The 21,290-nt window shown below is 32.8% G+C and overlaps 2 protein-coding genes across 2 annotated transcripts; both read left to right on the plus strand.

Moving 5' to 3' along the window:
* The first annotated feature begins 9,444 nt into the window (after positions 1 to 9,444).
* LOC104906601 (ATP-dependent Clp protease proteolytic subunit 3, chloroplastic) lies at positions 9,445 to 13,774 on the plus strand. The gene is made up of 5 exons (XM_010695376.4): positions 9,445 to 9,885; positions 10,566 to 10,680; positions 11,138 to 11,313; positions 13,098 to 13,193; positions 13,319 to 13,774. Exons 1-5 carry the CDS (start codon positions 9,583 to 9,585, stop codon positions 13,607 to 13,609), a joined length of 981 nt encoding a protein of 326 aa, XP_010693678.1. The 5' UTR covers positions 9,445 to 9,582; the 3' UTR covers positions 13,610 to 13,774.
* Positions 13,775 to 20,059: 6,285 nt separating this feature from the next.
* Positions 20,060 to 20,509, plus strand: LOC104883847 (pre-mRNA-splicing factor SLU7-A-like). Its single transcript, XM_010668412.1, has one exon. It carries the CDS (start codon positions 20,060 to 20,062, stop codon positions 20,507 to 20,509), a length of 450 nt encoding a protein of 149 aa, XP_010666714.1.
* The last annotated feature ends 781 nt before the right edge of the window (positions 20,510 to 21,290 follow it).

Raw genomic sequence — 21,290 nt, forward strand, 5'->3', positions numbered from 1 at the left:
GCCGAAGATTGGCAAATAAGTCACAAATTATAGTTTGCCGCCTAACTCAAGGATTGAGCTCATATAATTGCAATAATCATGAGTATTCATGATTTATCTAGAACACCTACAAGGCTATAATTGGCCAATATCATGAGTTGTAGACTAATCTCCAAATGGTTGCAACTAATGTTGGAAATTTCTACGGAACTCAAGACTTAGGGCCTGTTCGGCAAAAGTAGCTGTAAGAGTAGTTGTTGGCTGTTCGAGTAGCTGTTAGCTGTTCGAGTAGCTGTTAGCTGTGTGCTAGTAGCTGTCAGCTTTTAACTATGAAAGTAGCTGTTTAAAATATATGTGTTTGGTAAAAGTAGATGTAGAGATTGTCATTATAATATTAATTTCAATAACATAAATAATTATTGTACGATATTATGAACATGCACAATGCGTTACTTTCTTTTTATACTAGATAATTTTATTCAATGTTTATATTAAGATCAAAATGATTAAACTTTAGCTTATTCAATGTCAAGAAAGTTATACTTTATCCAGCCCAAGATCTAGATACATCAGAGAACAACATTATACAACTACTAATTACACATACAATCACCACAATATAGGTATCAAATTTAGCTTCTCAATACAACTAAACAAGTATAATAATTCATGGAATCCACTCTAGGTCTCTCACATGTTTTTAAAATGAAACTCATCATGTAACATGCCATAAAGTAGAAGGGTCCAAGATACTTAAGTCTAATGGTAAGCTAAAAATGCTAGGCATGCATTTCTCCTCATCTTTCGCCTATTTCTCTTCCCCTCCCTCTCAGTTCCTTTAGAGGCACCATTAACAACCTGCAACCACCATGTCATCTCCTTCTTTAATGGCTGAAACGGCTGCCTCAACCACCACCACAACCAGAACCTCCGCTGCCGACCTGTCGGGCTGCCGACCTGTCGGGCTGCCGTTGACGAATTTGAGAAGTTTTGAAGCAAACATGACCGCTTAAACACCTTCAGTTCATATTGGTGATGATGTTCGATTAAAAATAATTATTGCAAGAAAAATATGGATATTCCTCAACATTCATTGAACTGTGCTAGATTTCGATGGAGGCAGAGCAAGAATGAAGATGAGATTAGGAATTTTTTGTAATTTTTCAAAAAAAAAAAAAAAAAAAAAAAAAAAAAAAAGAGAACGCTACTTTTCCCCTTCCAACGCTATAAATTATGACGTTTGCCAAAAGCTATCTAAACACTACTTCAAACTCTAACCACTACTCCAAACTCTATCATGCCAAACACTCAATTAGTGTTTTGACTTAGTCAAAACACTAAAAGCTAGTGCAAAAGCTGTTGCCGAACAGGGCCTTAGTTGCCGACATTATTCACTACCATTCCCCGTACTATAAAAGGAGCTTGGGCAAATTTTGGAGACACAAAAAAACAAATCCAGGAAGTCACATACTACATTAGCCTTCCTAAATTCCCTCCTTGTATATTAATCCACCTATTTTATTAATCCACTATCCCTCTTTGTAATACTCTTTAGTGAGTTCCTACTATAGTGAGAGTTTCATTGTAATACTCACCCTCTTAATTGAGGTTCTTGTACTCTCTTATTTTCATATAGTGGATTGTACTCGTCGTCCGTGGGTTTTTTGCCGCTATTTGAGGATTTTTCCAACGTTAAATTGTGTGTCCATCTTTTACTACTTTTCTTGCCACATATTTTCTACTCTATTTATTTATCTCAACATCTACATTTTTAATTTGCTTCCGCTACGCACTCACAACCTTAACAATCTCTATTATATAAGCCAAGGGAGGAGGTCTGGTGTCCTCTTTTGAAGTGACTAAAATACCCTTAATGATCTAATTAATGGAATGAAAAAAATTACAAAAACAAATCATTTAAAAATTCTCATTCCAACTTGCCATTTAAAACAAGTTTAAAATGGTATATGCATCAAATACTTCAATCAAAAATTAAATGGACAAAACAATTATACCTTATAAAAAAAGATGGCATACATAACGTGCACATGAAAAGTCTGAATATTCACTACCTTTGATATTCTTTAGTTCAGTTAAACCAACTCATTATTTTTGTTTTTTCTGTTCAATATTCATTCACAAAAAATTAATGTTAACAATCACTCACAACCTTTTTATCTTTTTACATTAGCGAATTAATATATCTAAATTCATCTAACTGTTGAATTTTTCACATTTAAGTTTAATCATAAATAAAGTACGAATGGAGTATCTAATAGAATAACAAATTTTGAAATTAAGGCACGCATCGCGTGCATATGAAGGCTCTTTCTTAATAAAGTACGTCCTCCTTTGAAAATACAAAAATACCCTTAAGAAAAAAAATATTAGGAAAGAAAGAAGATAGAAGTTATTTCCATATTAAACAAGCTAAGATTAAAACAAATAATTACCTAATTAAGAAACAAGTAAAAAAAATGAATTTGATGAAAAGTTTTACACAAAAAATTATCAAGATCATTGATAAAATGAGAATCTTCAATTAAAAAATGCATGGTTTCCAAATATTGAATATAATAACATCACATTTTCACCGCATATTATTTTACAGAATATCAAACTTATACACTCATAAAATATTGCTTATTGCCTACTATTGACAATTTCTATCATATAAGGAATGGTAAGGGAGTGATAATAGTTATAAAACATTAACACTCTACCCTTTAAACATATTAAGTTCACTATAATTTTGTTTTAAAGAACACAGTAGTTCAAAATCTATGGTATTACATGTAAAAACATGTCAATTTTAAAATGATAATTTTATTCCACATTATGTTGCGCATAAAATTGTGATTAAGCATGAGTTAATGATATCATCTTTTTAAATACCTACGTGTGCTCAAAATAAATGCTAAAACATATGCACGCACGCATCGCGTGCCAAAAATGCTAGTATTGTATAAGCCAGGGGGAGTTATGATGTCCTATTCAAAACGTTTTTTTTATCCTTAGCTAAATATATAACTGGATATTCAAATTTTCTATATATATCCTTTCCTAATTTAAAGACGGGGTGTCCCTAAAAAAAAAAACTAAAGATGGGGTCAAAATTCTAATGATAAATTAAACTAAATAAGAATTAATAATGTAACTTGACACAATGAGAAAAATGGTTATTGATTTTAAAAAAATTCAAATTTAATTTGACTATAAGACCTTACATATATATATTCATTACAATTTCTAAGCACGTTACATTAGTTTGTACAACAATAATTATAAATCACACTTCTAAAATTATATTTAGATGAAATGTATTAAGAACAGACTCAAACAATCGACGCACGCATTGCGTGCATAGAAGGATAATTTTAATATAAAAGTAGACATAGTCACTAAATGGATTAAACTAGTCACTGAAAGAAATTAACCTAGTCAATTCTCTTTTTAATATTGGACTTACCATTGCTTAATCTATACAAATATATTAAAAGGCGTGCATAAACAAGAAAATGTGCCACGTGGCGCTCTCCCTAGGGAGTTTTAGTTCATGTAATCCATGTACAATAAAAAATTTAGAAATTGCATAGTATAGGGTTTTGATCCAGAGACCTCAAGTACATATAAAATCTTAACCACTAAACTAAATTGTATTTAGTGTTATTATCATAAAGTATTATATTAATAAATGAAATTTTTTCTTACTCGGGGCATAGTCCGGGCCTAATAACTAGTTTTAATTTAAAAGTAGGCGATCTCTTACAAGACAAACTCCTACTTATTAGCTTGGGACTTGGGAGTACGGTGCATCATAAGTAACTAGTATTTGGATGCGAGCGTTGCATCGGGTTCATATTGTTTTTCGAACTTGATATGCATGTTTTTCCATACCCGTTAAAATATATTAAGAAAACTCAATATTTAAAAGGTATAAATATAATAATGTGAACACTTAAAGCATGATTAAATAAGTTGGTTGAGATTGTAATTGTGTCATGTACTCCTTCCGTTTCCTAAAGATCTTCCTTGTTACTGTTCTTACATATACCAAAAAGAATCCATTTGTATGGGGGTGTGGGGTGGGGAGAAATGATAAACATATAACTGATAGATGTTTGCAAACATCTATCAGGGATAAATCTGTCATTGTATATGGGAACAACTTGTCAGTCAAACAAAAAAGTGATATCGAAAACCGCAAACTGTCAGTCAAACAAAAAAGTGATCTCGAAAATTGCGAGCTGAAAAAATAGTGTTCATGCTACTACATAGTGTTCGTGTAACTACAAATAGTGTTTATGCAACTAACAAATAGTGTTCATGAAATATAAATAGTGTTTTATTCCTTTTCTATTTCCTGGGACCCATGCACATCACCACCTTTCCAACCTTTTATTATTTCCTGGGACCCACATCACCACCTTTTCAGCCTTTTATTGTTTTTTATTCCATGATAGATGTTTGCAAACATCTATCAGATACTACCTCCGTTTCTTTTTAATTGTTACACTTACACTTTTCACGCATGCCGATGCACTACTTTGAGCCTTTATATCTCTAATTTTGTATTTGTAAAAATATAAAAAACACATATTAATAAAATACATACTAATACGAATCTAACAAGATCCCAATGACTATGTTTTTATTCACGTATAAATCACAAACGAGGGTCAAAGTGCAATTTGTGAATAGTGTAAAATGTCAAAGTGTAACAATTAAAAAGAAACGGAGGTAGTATATGTTTATCATTTCTCGTGGGGTGGGTAAAGTAGGAGAGAGAAAGAGGTTAAGATAAATAAACAAATAAGAGGAGTTAAAGTAGGAGAGAGAAATTGAGTAAAATTGAATTAATAATGTAATGGTGGACCATATGATAGGGACATGAGAGGGTAAAAAAGGAAAAAATTTCCAAATAAGGAATAAGTAAAAGAGTGAAGATCTTTTGAAAACGCACTTAAACGGAAAAAAGGGGAGATCTTTAGGAAACAATGAGAGTATAATCACAAGAGGTCATAGAAAACAAGGTCGTGAACGTGCAATAAGTGTGAAAAATGGACACCAAAAGAATACATATTGTAAACCACTAATATGAAAGCGCAAAATTAAACAAGAACTATATCAAATCCGTAATTAAACTAAAAAAGGAGAAAATGCGCGAGTAATATTTGATTATGCTTAGAATAAGGCTATGTTCAGTTCACCTGAAATTTTCTGATCTGAACTTATCTGATCTGATCTGATCTGATCTGAACTTATTTTTTCTGATCTGATCTGATCTGAACTTATTTTTCTGATCTGATCTGATCTGATCTGATCTGATCTGATCTGACTTATTTTTTAACAAGATCTTATCTTTTATAAAATATATTATTATATTATATTATTACTTTGTAAATCATTATTATGCAATACATTATAAGATCTTCTTTATAGTGTTACTATTATTATCATTTTATTTCTATTACAACTTTTATACAACTTTTATTATTAATAATAATTATTATTATTATCATTATTATAAGAACAACAATATAATTATAATTATAATTATTATTATTACTAAAAATAATTATATAACTCAAGTCATTATTTTATAAAGCACTTATACAATGTTTCACACTTTCCCTTAAAAAAAGTTTCACACTTGAGAAGTCGGCAAACTGAACTCTTTTTTTTCCATATAAAATAGAACAAGATATACAAACAACTATGACTTGAGCAAAAAATAAATAAATATCGTGCAACTTCAAATAGCTAGAGAGATTTGGAATTCGGTAAGAGAGTATACCGAATCTAAATTTATAATTTGTATTCACACTTAGCTTATTTTGAAATGTAATCCGAAATTAGTAGTTTCGTTGTCATGAATTTGAGATATCATATTTTATATATTTCTTATTTTTGCGTCAATCTTATGTTCTTAACATGTGGCTTTTAATTTTCTATTATTTAATAACAACAAAATAACTTAATATAATAATACAATGACATTTATAATGGTAACAACAAGATTATAATAATTACAATATTAAAATATTAATAAGTACAACACAACAACAATAATAATTCTTTTGAACAAATGTACTAGTAAATAATAATACCCCTTTGTATTTTTTTATCTTTGTCACTTAGAATCTTGACACTATTCACAATTAGAGATAATCTTTTAGATTTTTCTTATAATAAGAAAAATATAGTCATGTGGGGTCTTGTTTGATTCGTCTCAATGAGTACTTTATTAATATTCAATTATTATAATTTTTATTAATATGTAGTGAAAGATATTTAATAATAATAAGTTTTTAAATATAAGCATGATATGATCTGAACTGATCTGATCTGATCTGGTCTGATCTGATCTGATCTGATCTGATCTGATCTGATCTGAACTTATTTTTTCTGATCTGATCTGAACTTATTTTTTCTGATCTGATCTGATCTGATCTGATCTGATTAGATCTGAAATAAGCAAAAATAAGGTGAACTGAACATAGCCTAAGAAGACCAATAGAATAAGGTAGAAAACATAAAAACTACCACAAACTCGTGGGTATATAAGAGAGAGGTTCTTTTTAAAAAATAAATTATCATAAATCTTTTTTTTCTTTGTCGAAATCCGAAGAATATTAGATAGAAGGACAAATAAAGGCAAAAAGATGAATATATGCTATCCATAATTGGCCTCTTAACACCAACTATGAAATTGGTATAAGGAGCATCACCACCTTTAATTTGATAGTTTGAACATCAACAATTCTTGTCATGGATGCAATAGACATCATAAATGACACCAACGTGCAAACAATCCACCAGATATTCCTCAGCTCTGGCTGAGTCTTTGGCCACTGATGTCCAAGGTGCACCCTTGCCAATAGTTGGTGATAATCTAACTATATACTACCTACGTTTCATTTTAATCTACACACTTACACTTTTCATGCATGCCAATGTAAAACTTTGAAGACATATATCTTTAGTTTTGTATTTGTAAAATTTATAAAAAGTACATATTAATAAAATACATACTAAGACGAATCTAACAAGATCCCACATGACTATATTTTTATTCACGTATAAATCACAAACGAGAGACAAAGTGTAATTTGTGAATAGTGTAAAATATCAGAGTGTGTAGATTAATATGAAACAAAGGGAGTATTAGTCAAAGTTGGTGATGCTACTCACACCCAACTACCCAAGCAATAATTAGAGTAAATGAGGCCAATTGTGCAGAGATTTTATGGGGAGAATGTGAATTTCTTAAAAGAGTGAATGTGATTAAAATTATCATGATTCTTTTTACAAGAGACTTTTATGAAACAATCTACATAAGTATCAAAAAGTTTGACCGAATGAGAATTCTTAGACTTTTATGTTAGAACTTAGAACTCCACATGTAGAACCGTTCTTGTCAATGTTTCCTCATTGAATTTTAGCGAAAAAATTGATATTAGAAAATACTTCAATTTGTGAATGAAGGGTCAGATCTACGTCAAACCTCGCAGCCTTACTTTACTAATGCAGTCCAAAAAAACCCTTATAATCATATTCTTTCTAAGAAATCTCTCTCTAAAAATATTCTCTCCTCTTCCTTTCTAATGGTTAGAGGAAAAAACTTCATAGAAGACCTAATTCACATATTTTAATTTGATACTCAATTGACGATAATTTTGACTCAAGCAAATTTCAATATGACGTGTGTTGTTCATTTTTTTCGTCATTATGCATTGACGGGCGATTATTATGTATCGATTTGCCTTATTTCATGCAATCTACATGAAACAGAATAAACTGTTTCGTCAATCTACACGAAACAGTCTATTCTGTTTCATGCATATTGCACGAAATAGTCTATTATGTTTCATGCAGATTGCACGAAACAGTCTATTCTATATCGTGCAGATTGCACGAAACAGTAAATTCGAACCTTCAAGAATTTTCACAGTTTTCCTTCCAAATTGTAACTCGCAATTTGCTCTTTGCTTGAAACCACGAAAATGGAGAAAGCAGAAAGAGAAATCACTGAATTTGTTGTGTTGTTATGGAGAAATCACTCGAAAATGGAGGAATTCTTAGAAATTAAATTGGTACAACCCCAGAAACAAGGCAGAGAAATGGTAGAGGGAGAAAGTAGGCAGAAATTGGTAGATGGTGAATGAAATTATGAGGGGTGTTTTAGGTATTTTACTGACTGCATTAGGGCCTGTTCTCTTCGGCAAAAAACAGCTGAACTGAACTGAACTGAATTGAACTGAACTGAATTGAACTGAATTGGACTGAACTGAATTGAACTGATCTGAACTGAACTGATCTGAACTGAACTGAACTGAATTGAACTGAATTGAACTGAAATGAATAGTGATATGTGAGAGTAAAAGTATTGTCAAGAGCTGAACTGAACTGGTCTGAACTGAATTGAACTGATCTGAACTGAACTGAACTGAAATGAACCGAACTGAAAATAAGCTGGGGAGAACAGGCCCTTAGTAAAGTGAGGTTGCATTTTTTTTTTTTTTTTATCGAAGTGAGGTTGCATTTAGCAACCATGTTAATAAGAAATAAAATACCTTGTAATTATTTTTACTATTGTGTTTGGGGTTGGTTGGTAACTTGACATGATGCTACTTTGAACTTGAGCATGGTCATAATCAAATATCCTTTCAATTGAATTTGTTTACTAATTACCAACAAGTATTTCATAAGTTATTTTAAAGAATTTTATGTAATCGTGACTCCTTAATTTAGATTATATACTAATATATTTGAGTTGTCGTGCAAGCTTATTTTAGGGTAGCCTTATGGATTGTCTCCTATAAATCTTTACTCTTGAACGAGTAAATATCTTCTCGATGATGATACATCCTTTACCCAAAATCTTGAAATTCAAAAGAATTATTTTTCATTCGTTCCTCTTTTTTCCCTTATTATTTGTTTTTTTTCTTTGTTTTTTATATAAATTTTGAGAATTTGGTTTTGAGATTATTGATCAACTTATTTGGTTAGGTACTTTTTTTTTTAAAAAAAATAAAAAACTTAACTGGTTAATCTCTATTCTATATGAGAAGAGGGGTAAGACACTAAAATATTAGAAATCTCATTTTACCCTCACTACATCTTTATTCTAACTACTTACTTTGATTAAAAAAATAGAAAATGTAAAAATAAAAAAAGAAACTACCTAATTAATTTTAAAAATAAAAATAGACATTACAAAAAAAACCATCAACAATTCAAATATCGCTAATTTATTAGATATAATTAACAATTAATTTAATTTTCTATATCCTCTAAAAAAAATTTCTACATCCTCTAAAAAAATTTCTACATATTTTCGCACGCATCGCGTGCATATAAAACTAGTTACCTAAATGTTATTGTGTATTCCATATTCTATTTTTTTTTTTTCTAAAAATGATGGAAAAAACTATCCAAGTTAAATAAAACAACAAAAAAAAGACCATCATCTCCTCTAACCACAAGCAACCTGGTTGCCCTTGTTTACCCCAGTCCCCAATCCTTGAAAATCCTTCATTATTGATTATTGTCTATACTCTTCGCTCACACTCAACAGCTGCAGTCAGAGGAGAGAGAAAGATGGAAATGAGCAGCTTAACTTTCACCACACCTTCATCTTCAACACCACTGAGTTTCTTCAACCATAGTTTAAACCACTTAAAATTCCCAGCAACAATTTCTGGAACTAACACTTTGAAATCATTGAATCAAAGTAGAAACAGATTAATTCAAGTTAAATCCTCAAATGGGTCAGTTGAACGTGAAACTTTATCATCAAATTGGGAAATTTTAGGGACAACTACACCAAGATTGCCCAGATTTGAAGAACTTGATACTACCAACATGTTGCTTCGTCAAAGAATCATCTTTCTCGGTTCTCAAGTTAGCTTCTTTTTCTTTCTCTTATTGTTTAATTTCTTTACTAGCTTGGAAATTTATTGAGTTTTGCATGTTATGAAGATTGTTTTCTTGATGGATTTTTTTAGGGGTTTTGCATATTGAGATTTTAGGACTTGTTAGTTAATGGGTGTTAATGTTATTCAATTCTTCATATTATTGTTGTAATTTTCAAATTGAAATTGTGGGTTGAGTTTGGAATATAAGATTTTGGTTTAGTAAAGAATTAAGGGACTGCATATGGGAATTTCTGTGATAGTTGATCAGTGTTACCTAATTAGCGGTATAAGAATGGTTTCTGTTACGGGATTCATTATGTAGTTTTGTTGAATTAGCTGAAAGACCACTTGCATACACCAATTCGCTTTTTTCGGATTGCAGTTCGTGGAGGGTTAACAAATTAGGTAACATTAGGCTTGTTCTTGATGTTGAAGAGAGGAAAATTGAGGAAATGTTGGCAGTTATTGTTGGTGAGGTGAGTAAATGGTGTGTTCAAGGGGTTTTGATTGGTAATGAGAAGCAAATCATAGAAATGTCTAGCTTGATTTTTTTTTTTTAATTTCTCTGGCTTCACTAAGAATAAAGGCAAGAGGGTTCTGTTGAGGAAATTTGTCGCAGATTGTAGGTCGATAGGTTTATGTTCTTTCTTGCTATGTTGTCCGCAGATTGATGACACTACAGCAGATTTTGTCATAAGCCAGCTCTTGCTATTAGATGCAGAAGACTCCAAGAAAGATATCAAGTTGTTTATTAACTCTCCTGGTGGATCAGTTACTGCAGGTACGACTTGTCAACCATTTACGTAATGTTTATCCTTCATGTAACCATACTCGTTTTTGTGGTTTATCTTAGTTAGACTAGCTTAGTAGTCCCTCGCTTCCTATGTACAAAATGAAACATTGGCAGGTTGTTTCCAACTAATAGTATAAGGTGGGTAGCTCGGCATTTGTTGGGGTTGGGGGATGATGGCGTGGACTATGATTTGGACAAATTGACCTGAGAAAAGTGGCAACTCCATCGAACTTCTTTCGATTGAGTATGAAGCCAGATATGTCGAATTGGTCAACTGATTTGAACTTTTCTACTACAGTGACAAGCTCTTCCATGTAGAGAATGATGGAATGTTGTACTGAATTTAGGCCTTTTTGTTATTAGTCCAATCTATTATCTTGTTAATAGGAAAAAGTGGCGTTGTCTTTGTTCAATCTCTCCAGCTGGTCTGTACATTTATTTGCAGGGATGGGAATTTATGATGCTATGAAACAGTGCAAGGCGGATGTATCTACTATATGCTTCGGATTAGCTGCGTCCATGGGAGCATTTCTTCTTGCTTCTGGCAGTAAAGGGAAGCGCTATTGCATGCCAAATTCAAGAGTGATGATCCATCAACCACTTGGAACAGCTGGTGGCAAGGTAATTTTAACCTTTGTGTCCTGAGTTTTATACCTTCCAGTAAGCAACAATCCCTTATCTTGGAATATGAGTTTCTTCTATCCGCCTATCGTAATAGTGCTCTGCCCTGAGCTTCCAAAATATTCTGCTGTTTTGTTTTCCATCCATCTTAATCATCAACAATTCTTCTTTGGTGAAGCTTCAACCTTTTGTTTTTCTTTTTCTATGTTTGAGAAATATGTTCGATAGCCACTTTGAGTTTTGGACTTCTGGTTCAGGTTTCAGATGAAGTGGTTTAGTCTGCAGGTGTAGTGGTTCTGGTTTTGTTTTTATCTGTGATTGTAGTTAACTTTTAGGCAAGGCATTTTAGATCGTTTAGTTTTCAGCTGAAGTGGACTTGAAGAGAAGGTGATTATTGTGCAGCAAATTTTGACTTCATTATTGAACTGCCACAGTATGTCTTTTGCAGTGACGAGGACTTTAAGGTGACAATCTACAAGACAATTGTAGAGACAAGTCTTCGAATTTTTTTCCATCTTTCTGCTCATACTGTACTGAAGTTCTCCAAATGATGGACTCCTTCACTACTTTAGTTGTGGCTCTTCAGGTTTAGGCATTTATATCCTGCTTTTCTATGCTAAATGATGTGGGCATCCCCATTCAAGAGCAGTTTGGTGAAGCCATCAATTGTCAATCTTCAAATCCTTATCAGTTATCCTATCTAAATCTATTGAGACTTGTTCCCTTTTCTTTTCTTCTTTTGCCAAGTATAAGTTTCATTGATGTATTCAGCTTAGTCTCAACATCAACCTCCAAGAGTAGTATGCTAGTGATGCTGTATATACACCCACCACATAATGGCAAGAGACCCTCATAGGATTCAGATTAGCATGATGACGCCTAGAAGAGGCAACTTGAACATCAGTATACCCAAGTACCCAACATGCCTTTTCTCATGTACCCAATTTCAACACTGTCCAACACTGATACCTATGCTATTCACGTGTGCCTCAGAAAGACCAAGCCTTTCGCCATTAAGTAGGAACAGACACCGTTAAAGAGCTATAACCTTATACCTTGCTGACAAACCATAGTGATGGTGTAAGGTGGTGGAAGGCTGCTAAGCATCCATAAATAATTTGTTAGTAGCTTGGAGAATATGCTAGGTACTCTGTTAGAACAAAAGCTTTATATATAGAGCAAATGTGTGTGTGTGTTTGTGTGTGTGTGTGTGTATGTGTGTGTGTGTGTGTGTGTGAGAGAGAGAGAGAGAGAGAGAGAGAGGCATGTTGGATATTGTGGAGAGTAATTAGCAGTTGTTGCTTGGGAGTTGGGAGAGTGCCGTTCCTCTCGAAAGATTGGCAAGGATGTAATTGGTGATAAGTCACCTTGATTGCATTAATTCAGTCATATCTTACTCATCTTCCTTGTTCCTTCTTCTGCCCTCTCTTATTCTCTGGAATCTGCCCTTGAGTTCTCTTTTTTGGTCTCTAAGCTAAGTGGATTCCAAGCAGAGGCTTTATAGCGGAGTTGCCTCACATTATTCCCTACTAAAGTTATACCAGGGGCCATTGTTCAGCCACTAAAGATGCTAGGTCTCACTAGCTTTGCAGCTCGCACAATGCTCTTCTTTTTTTAAGCAACTTGCTAGGTGATTGTTACAATATAGAATTGAATGTTTGCTTTTTACTATGTTCTAGTTATCTTCCCTTCTTTCGGGTAGCACAGATTAGGGAGTATTCTTCGTAACTGTTGATGATGGATTATGGGGATAATGTTGTTCCTATACTTGTTTGTATTTCCAGGCGACAGAGATGAGCATACGTATAAGAGAGATGTCATACCACAAAATCAAGCTCAACAAAATCTTGTCCAGAATCACAGGCAAGCCCGAGGAGCAGGTTGGCCATATGAAAAAGCTATAGCTGCATTTCTTTCACCCTTTACACACCTAGTTATAGCAATTGACTTGTATCTCACCTCAAGAAAATTATAATAAATACTGACTTGTATCTTATTCTTACAGATAGAAATAGACACAGATCGTGACAATTTCTTGAATCCATGGGAAGCAAAAGAATACGGACTAATAGACGCTGTTATCGATGATGGTAAGCCGGGTTTGGTTGCACCCATTGGAGATACAGCTGCACCTCCAAAAACAAAGGTGTGGGATCTCTGGAAGATCGAGGGTAGCCGTAAAGCCAGGAAGAATCTTCCGTCCGAGCACAAGATGTTACGAAATGGTTATGCTGGAAGCCAAGGCGAGGAGGACAAGGGTAGCCAGGCAGAAAACGAATCCCCAAATTCAGTATAGGGGCTACATACAACCCAGATTTGTCCAACTTTTTTTTTTGAGTGGAAACGGGGGTAGCATATATAGGTGAAGACTGTTTTCTCCAAATTGTGTTAGTGATGTAGAAATACTTTGACATACATATGAAACTTTGCATTTTTTTTGAGAGTAATTTGTTCTTAATTAGTCCGTTGTTTCCTAGCTTCATTGCAATTGAATCCAGTGCTGTTGCTTTTTTCTTTAAAAAAATTGGGTTAATTGGCTAGAACAACACAACATTTGGCTCTAGTGCAAGAACCGCGCAATTTTAAACGGGTGCAAAGCGTAGCACCAACTTAAACGCGTGGTGCAGAAAATAGCACATCGGAGAACGGAGATTCCACTGGAGTTTGGGAATCTCCATTATTTTAATATTTCCTTCTAATTGCCTCCCCTTTTTGTTAAAGTCACGTGCCTTCTCCCCCTTTCTTTCCTATTTCTCTCTCTTCTCTTCTTCTTCTCTAGTTGAACTTCCAACTTCAATCTCTGCCATTTGAGCCAAGAAAGACGAAGAAGCATTTCCACCAATGCGCGCGAATCAATTCATTTAAGTATGCAGCAATCTTTGAATAATGATCATTCAAATTTCCATGTAAAAGCCTATGTGCATGTTTTTTTTTTTACTCTAACAGTTTCACTTGCTAAGCTTGATCCCAAACCTATTTAGTACTTTTATGTGAAAAATGTGTTGTTGGCAACCAAACTCGGTGGAACTTTCATAAATAACTTTTTTTTTAGGGGACCCTAAATTACTTCAAGTTCCTAAAGAAAACTCTTAGCACTTGGGATATTATATTTGACTTCATATTTTTCTAGAAAATAGTTTCAAATAGAATAATAATATTTGGTGACATATGCTTTTTGAAGGAGAAATTTGGAAACATTTAGGTGGAATATATGATTTTTCTGGAAACAATTGGATTTTATGTTGAAGAATATGATGTTCTTCTAATGTTTGTATATTTCTTTTCTATCTTTCTTCTAATTGACAAATTCTGAGACTATAATATAACAAAAATGGTATTGAACTAATTAGAACATAACAATAGTAGAAAAAAAAACTTTGGACAATTTTATTATATAACCAAGAATATCATATAAGAACATCGATTAATAACCAAGGATATTTTGGCCTAGTGGTTAAGATTGAGATGTTGTGAATAATAGGTTACAGGTTCGAATCCCCCCTCCCCTTCTTTGTACGCTCATATGAATAATTAGTACTTGTTAAGCAATACAGTTCCCGTAAAATCAATGTGTTTCTAATCCATGGGGATATGAGTATGATTTGCAATATCGAAACCATTCCATCTATCATGTTTTACGTCGAAATCGAGCTTGGATTCTTGATGAATGATTTCATCTCTAGCAATGTGTTTTCCTGTATACTTGATTATCATTTTGTGTCTTGAGAATTTCATGTATCGTTACAAGCTAACATATATATAAAGAGACTGAAGCCTAGATAGCGGCAACAGTAGCAGGGATAAACTTCTAGGTTTTTGGAATCCGACTAAGTTTAGGAAAGTTATTAAGTAGAGTCATATTAGGAAACCTAAGTAGAGTCAGATTAGGAAACGTAAGTATATATGATAATAAATAAAGATAAATTATATATTTATTGAGAGATATATTTTGTTGTAATTCAATTATATTGATATTTTTATTAAAAAATTATTTATTTTTCGGTCATTATCCAATAAATAATTGTTCAATTTCAGAAGCCATGACTATGGTAATTTATTAGTGGGAAAGTGATAAAGTTATGGTCTTTAGACACTTTCCAAGAAATAATTTTTGGATTGCAACAACCATAGAGCTAAGTATCACATCATTTGATGATCATGTTGGAGGGAAGATGTTGGTAGGAAATCGTTACATGTGGCTGTGTGGTGGTGCACTAAATTCCATTGAGAATTGGGATAAATTCAGCCCCGTTTCTGAGATTTTGGAGGCTCAAGGGCAAACCTACATATTAGGGCCTGATTAAGTCCAAGTTTTTTGAATGTTTTATTTTTTGGTCTAGACCGAAAAATAAATAATTTTTTGGTCCGAAATTTTTGAAAGAGACGTTAAGATAAGGATGTAAGTACTTGATCATTTAATATGTCAATCAGAAAACCCAAAAAAAGAAATTGAAAAGATGCAGCAACCATCCATTATCGAAAGACCAAATTAAAGGCGGAAAAATTTAACCTGGACCGAAATAAAGTGATAATAAATAATTGAAATTTATTTTAGATAATATCAAAATTTTATTTAAAATGGATTAAGGGTCTGTTCTTTTTAATTAATTTGCTTTGCACTATTTTTAATAAAATATTATGAACTAATCTAAACATATTCAGAACAAAAAACAATAGGGGTAAAATTAAATTTATCATTTTATTACTTCGATTCATTATGCAGTTCTACAATATACAAATATCAAAATTTTATATTAAATGAAAATACAAGTGGAGTATAAGACTAAAAACTAAAGAAAGATTGAAATTTATATGCATTAACAACTTTTAAGGGTTTACAACATGACATAAAAATAAAAGCATATTTTCATAGCCTAATCTGTCTATTTTCGAGTTCAGTCTTTCATTAAAATTAATCAGCAACAATCTGATTTTCACAAAACTTATTCAAGTTTTCAGAAAAATTAAATTGATTTAATTCATAATACTTAGTTACCATGAAAAAATACAGTGTGTCATTGAAATTCTCAAATAATTATAATAATTCTTGGTCTAAAAATGAAGTAATAAAATACAGAATTTGCAATACCTAAAAAAATCGAATAAAGAACAAAAATGACAAAGAAAAGAGAGAAATTACCCAAAAATTTTGAGCGTTTGACATTGAATTGAAAAACAAGTGGGAGAATTGAATAAGAAACTTAATTCGCAATAAGCTTAATTGTCGGCAACATTTGCAGTTTTGCAGTGATCTTTTCTTTTCCATATTTTTCTATTTTTCCTTTTATTCTCTCTTACCTTTACTTATTTGGGTAATGTGTTTTGGGGGCCTGGTCACCTGCCCCTCTCGCCCATGCCCAAATACGGCCCTGGATAAATTAGGGTTTCAACTATCATTGAGTAGCTATATGTTGCCTTTATGTTTTACAAATCAAAAGGCTTGTATTACTTGCTTCCACGTATGATGACAATCAATTTGGATACATAATCACAGTGAATGGAGTTGGAATATCCAAGTTATACAAAGTTCATATGGAAAAAATTTATTATCCTACACTAAATGTATTGTATAATAAAGATGAACATGTTAAGCATGATGCATTGGATGAATTAATAAGTTTAGAAGTTGTTAGGAAGGTAGAAGGTTATACATTTTTTATAGCAATGAATAACTTTGGTTATGCTATGAGGAAGCTCTCTCCATATCACCCCGGTCACGTATATCTTAGTGGATTCTTGGAGAACATCCTTCGGTTCATGATAGAGGATGAAGATGAAGACGAAGACAAAGATGATGATAAGGAGACGAAGGAGGAAGAGGAGATGTATGAAGTGATAGAGGCTTGTCCATTTCCTGAATACGACTATTGTGGTTGTGTATCATCATGGTTCTTCTGTTCCCCTAACTAGAGTCTTTTTTTACTTCTTTTTGTGGTATCAATTAATCAATGTCAATATTATTTTTTGAGCTATTCTGATCTTGTACAAATATTATTTGGGAAAAATTGACAAAAATAAGCCAACCTTTACCCGATTCGCCTCATTTAAGTCAACCTTTTGAAAATCCAGAGATAATACAAGCTTTACATCATTTAAGCCAAAATTAGGTCAGATTACCGGTTACTTGTTCGCAATAGGTTAAAAATGATTTTGATTTTTTTTTCCTTTTTTTCTTTAATTAATCTCCTCCCTCTTTATCTAATCTCCTCCCCCCTCTCTCTCCTCCTTCCACTGCATTTGGCATCACCACTTCTAATCTCTTCCCTCACTGCCTTCTCCCTTGATTGGGGATTTGGGTTTCTCGGCACCACCACCAACCACAACCATCAATTCCTTCTCTCTCCTCTACCACAACCACCACCATCACTGCCAATTGAATGATTGTGATTTTGGCACAATGGTTTTTGCGGGTGGAAAATAGTGGTTTTGGGCTAGGGTTTTTGGTGGATATTGTGGATTCGGGATTTGGGTGGTTTCGGGCTATGGTTTGGCGGGTTTCAGGTTTGGGTTTTTGGTTTAGGGTGGTTTTAGGCTGGGGGTGGTTTAGGATTTCGATGGATATGGTGCTTTTGGGGTTTGGGTAGTTTTGGGATGGTTGACAGTGGTGGTGGGACTAGGTTGACAGGGCTTGGCTGGATTCAATATCGGTGGGGCTGGGTTGACATTGGTGGTGGGGTCGAGTCGGTGGTAGTGGGTAGGGTTCGGTGCTGGTGGTGCCGGTTAGTGGTGGTGATGCTGGTGGGGGCGGGTTAGCGGTGGTTGGTGGTGGGGTTGGCCGGTTGGGTTAATGGTGGTTCGTGGTGAAGTTGGGTGAATTAGGCTATGTTTAGTTCACCTGAAATTTTCTGATCTGAACTTATCTGATCTGATCTGAACTTATTTTTTCTGATCTGATCTGAACTGATCTGATAACAAGATCTTATCTTTTAGATTTTTCACAATATATAAGAAAAAATATAGTCATGTGGGGTCTTGTTTGATTCGTCTCAATGAGTACTTTATTAATATTCAATTATTATAATTTTTACTAATATGTAATGAAAGATATAGTGATTTTTAAATATAAGCATCATCTGAACTGATCTGATCTGAACTTATTTTTTCTGATCTGATCTGATCTGATCTGATTAGATCTGAAATAAGCAAAAATAAGGTGAATTGAACATAGCCTTAATCATAATCAAAATCATAAATTAAACATTAACCTATTGTTTACTTGGGTTAGCAGGTTAACTTTTAGATCAACCTAAATTTGGCTTAAATGATGTAAAGCTTGTATTATCTCTGGATTTTCAAAAGGTTGACTTAAATATGGCGAATCGGTTAAAGATTGGCTTATTTTTGTCAATTTTTCCTATTATTTGTTGGTTACTTGGTTGTATTGGCTTTGGCTTTCAATTAAGAAAGCTATATATACTAGCATTTTGATTGGTAGTCCAATTAATTAGAATAGTTTACTCCTAGTGAGTAATTCTCAAACATGTAATTCTTTCATCAAATCAACAAGAAATACTTGGTATTTTTCTTGGAAAAAGACAAGTGAAACATAAGAAAGCCAATATATATATTTTACCAGTAGTCTTCTAAAGTGTTTTATAAAAACAACACTAAATTGATACTCGAAAGCATTAAAATTTGGAGTTCACGTACGTAAGACCTCAATTATTGCAAAGTCTTGACCAAAAGTTTGAGGGAGGGTTTGGTTCATATGATTTTGATATGACAGGCTCACACTCGTGTTTTATGTTATTTTTCTATCATGCATCTATTAAATAAGTACCCTCTACTTTCTTCAAGTTCTCATGTTAAAATTGTGTTAACTATGTTAGTCATACCAATTATCGATATACTATTTAATAACAGACTTAGCTACAAGATTTAGTTTAATATTAAAATATATAAAATTTATATATCACAAAAAAAAATCTAGAAATAAGAGTATAATGACAAATACTTTATTCGTTCTTTTTCTACAGCAACAATAAGTTTGGGCATGCTTTTTAAGGAAATGAAAAAAAATGGGTAGTTTACCATAGAGGTACCCCTTTAATTAACAAGTGTAGGGGATAAATAAATCCTTAATAAAGTAAATGCAACTTTATGAGGCAATTTGATGAGTAATTAATGATGATTTTATTAACATAAAGTAAAGGCAATATTGTCAATTATAGTTATTTTTTTACTAAAAATGGAGTGGTCTAAATAGATAAAATTACCCAAAGTGGTGATTATTGCAATAGAAAAAGAACAGAGGAAGTATGTAAATAAAATGGTGTTGAAAAATCTCATTTTACAGCAACACAAAATTAACAATGTTAACAAAAAGAAAAAAAATAATATAAACAAGAACACGTGCAGCGCACGGGATTCAGAACTCAGAACTAGTTAATTCTACATTTAATAAAAATATCAATATAATTGAATTACAATAAAATATATCTCTCAATAAATATATAATTTATCTTATTTATTATCATATATACTTACGTTTCCTAATCTGACTCTACTTAGGTTTCCTAATCTAACTCTACTTAATAACTTTCCTAAACTTTAGTCGAATTCCAAAAACCTAGAAGTTTATCCCTGCTACTGTTGCCGCTATCTAGGCTTCAATCTCTCTCTATATATGTTAGCTTGTAACGATACATGAAATTCTCAAGACACAAAATTAAAGTTGATATTCTCATCCTATCAAATAAAGAGTTGGGGAACGAAGTTCCTTGCTTTTGATACCAATTAATAAAATATGGCTATGAAGAATGAGCCTGAGATGGATATTGACCAACATCTACCTAATTACATAGTTTCTATTCCTTGGTATTCATCTTCCAATTTCACTAATAAATCTGATAGTCTGAGACATCAAAGAAAGAGAAAACTATCATTGGATGATAATCATCATCATCAGCTTAATAGTTGGGCGTGTGAAAATAAGGGTTTCCAAGTACTCACATATCGCAAAGGTTCTTGCCCTAACTGTAAAGCTATCACACATACCGAGAGGTCTTGCATGGAAAGACCTAGGAAAATGAAAACCAAGTATACAGGAAAACACATTGCTAGAGATGAAATCATTCATCAAGAATCCAAGCTCGATTTCGACGTAAAACATGATAGATGGAATGGTTTCGATATTGGAAATCATACTCATATCCCCAGGGATTATCATTATGTAACGATGATAATGTTGACGTGAAGGTGGTGCACGCAGATGATGATCATGAGAGGAAACACATTGATTTATGGGAACTGTAAAGAACTTGCGTTTATGGGAGGATACAACAAAATATTTATGGAATTTGGATGTTAATTCAGCATACTATGATCCTAAATCCAGATCCATGCGTGAGGATCCTTGTTCGCAACTCGTTGATTCGGATGACAAGTTTTACGAAGGTGATAATCAGAACAGGTTGAGTGGTCAAGCTTTGGTATTCAAGCAACAACAACAGCTTCTGCTAAATACACAACAACAACAACAACAACAACAACAACAACAACAACAACAACAACGTTGAATTAGATGCAACTCCAACACAAGATGAATTGATTTACAAGATTAATACTGAACAAATCAAGTTGAACAAGTTGTGTGCTAAGGAGAACATCATGAGAACGTATGGTAATGCTTCATGAAGAGCTAGGGAGGTTCATCGATTTAAGGACATGTTTGGTAAAACTAGCGGTTCTAGTAGCTATTAGCGGTTACAATAGCTGTAAGAAGGTTTTGTAATTCAATGCAAATGTGGTCCAATGTTGTTTGTTATATTAATAGATGTTCTTTTTATTATATTATTAATAAACCTGTAAGGTAGACTAATTATATATCATCATATGATATTCTTGCTTATATAATAAAATTGTCCAAAGTTCTTTTTCTACTGTTGTTATGTTCTAATTAATTCAATACCATTTTTGTTATATTGTAGTCCCAAAATTTGTCAATCACTTAGAAGAAAGATTGAAAAGAACTATAC

Source organism: Beta vulgaris, chromosome 2 (assembly GCF_026745355.1).
Source record: "Beta vulgaris subsp. vulgaris cultivar EL10 chromosome 2, EL10.2, whole genome shotgun sequence".
Classification (NCBI taxonomy): domain Eukaryota; kingdom Viridiplantae; phylum Streptophyta; class Magnoliopsida; order Caryophyllales; family Amaranthaceae; genus Beta; species Beta vulgaris.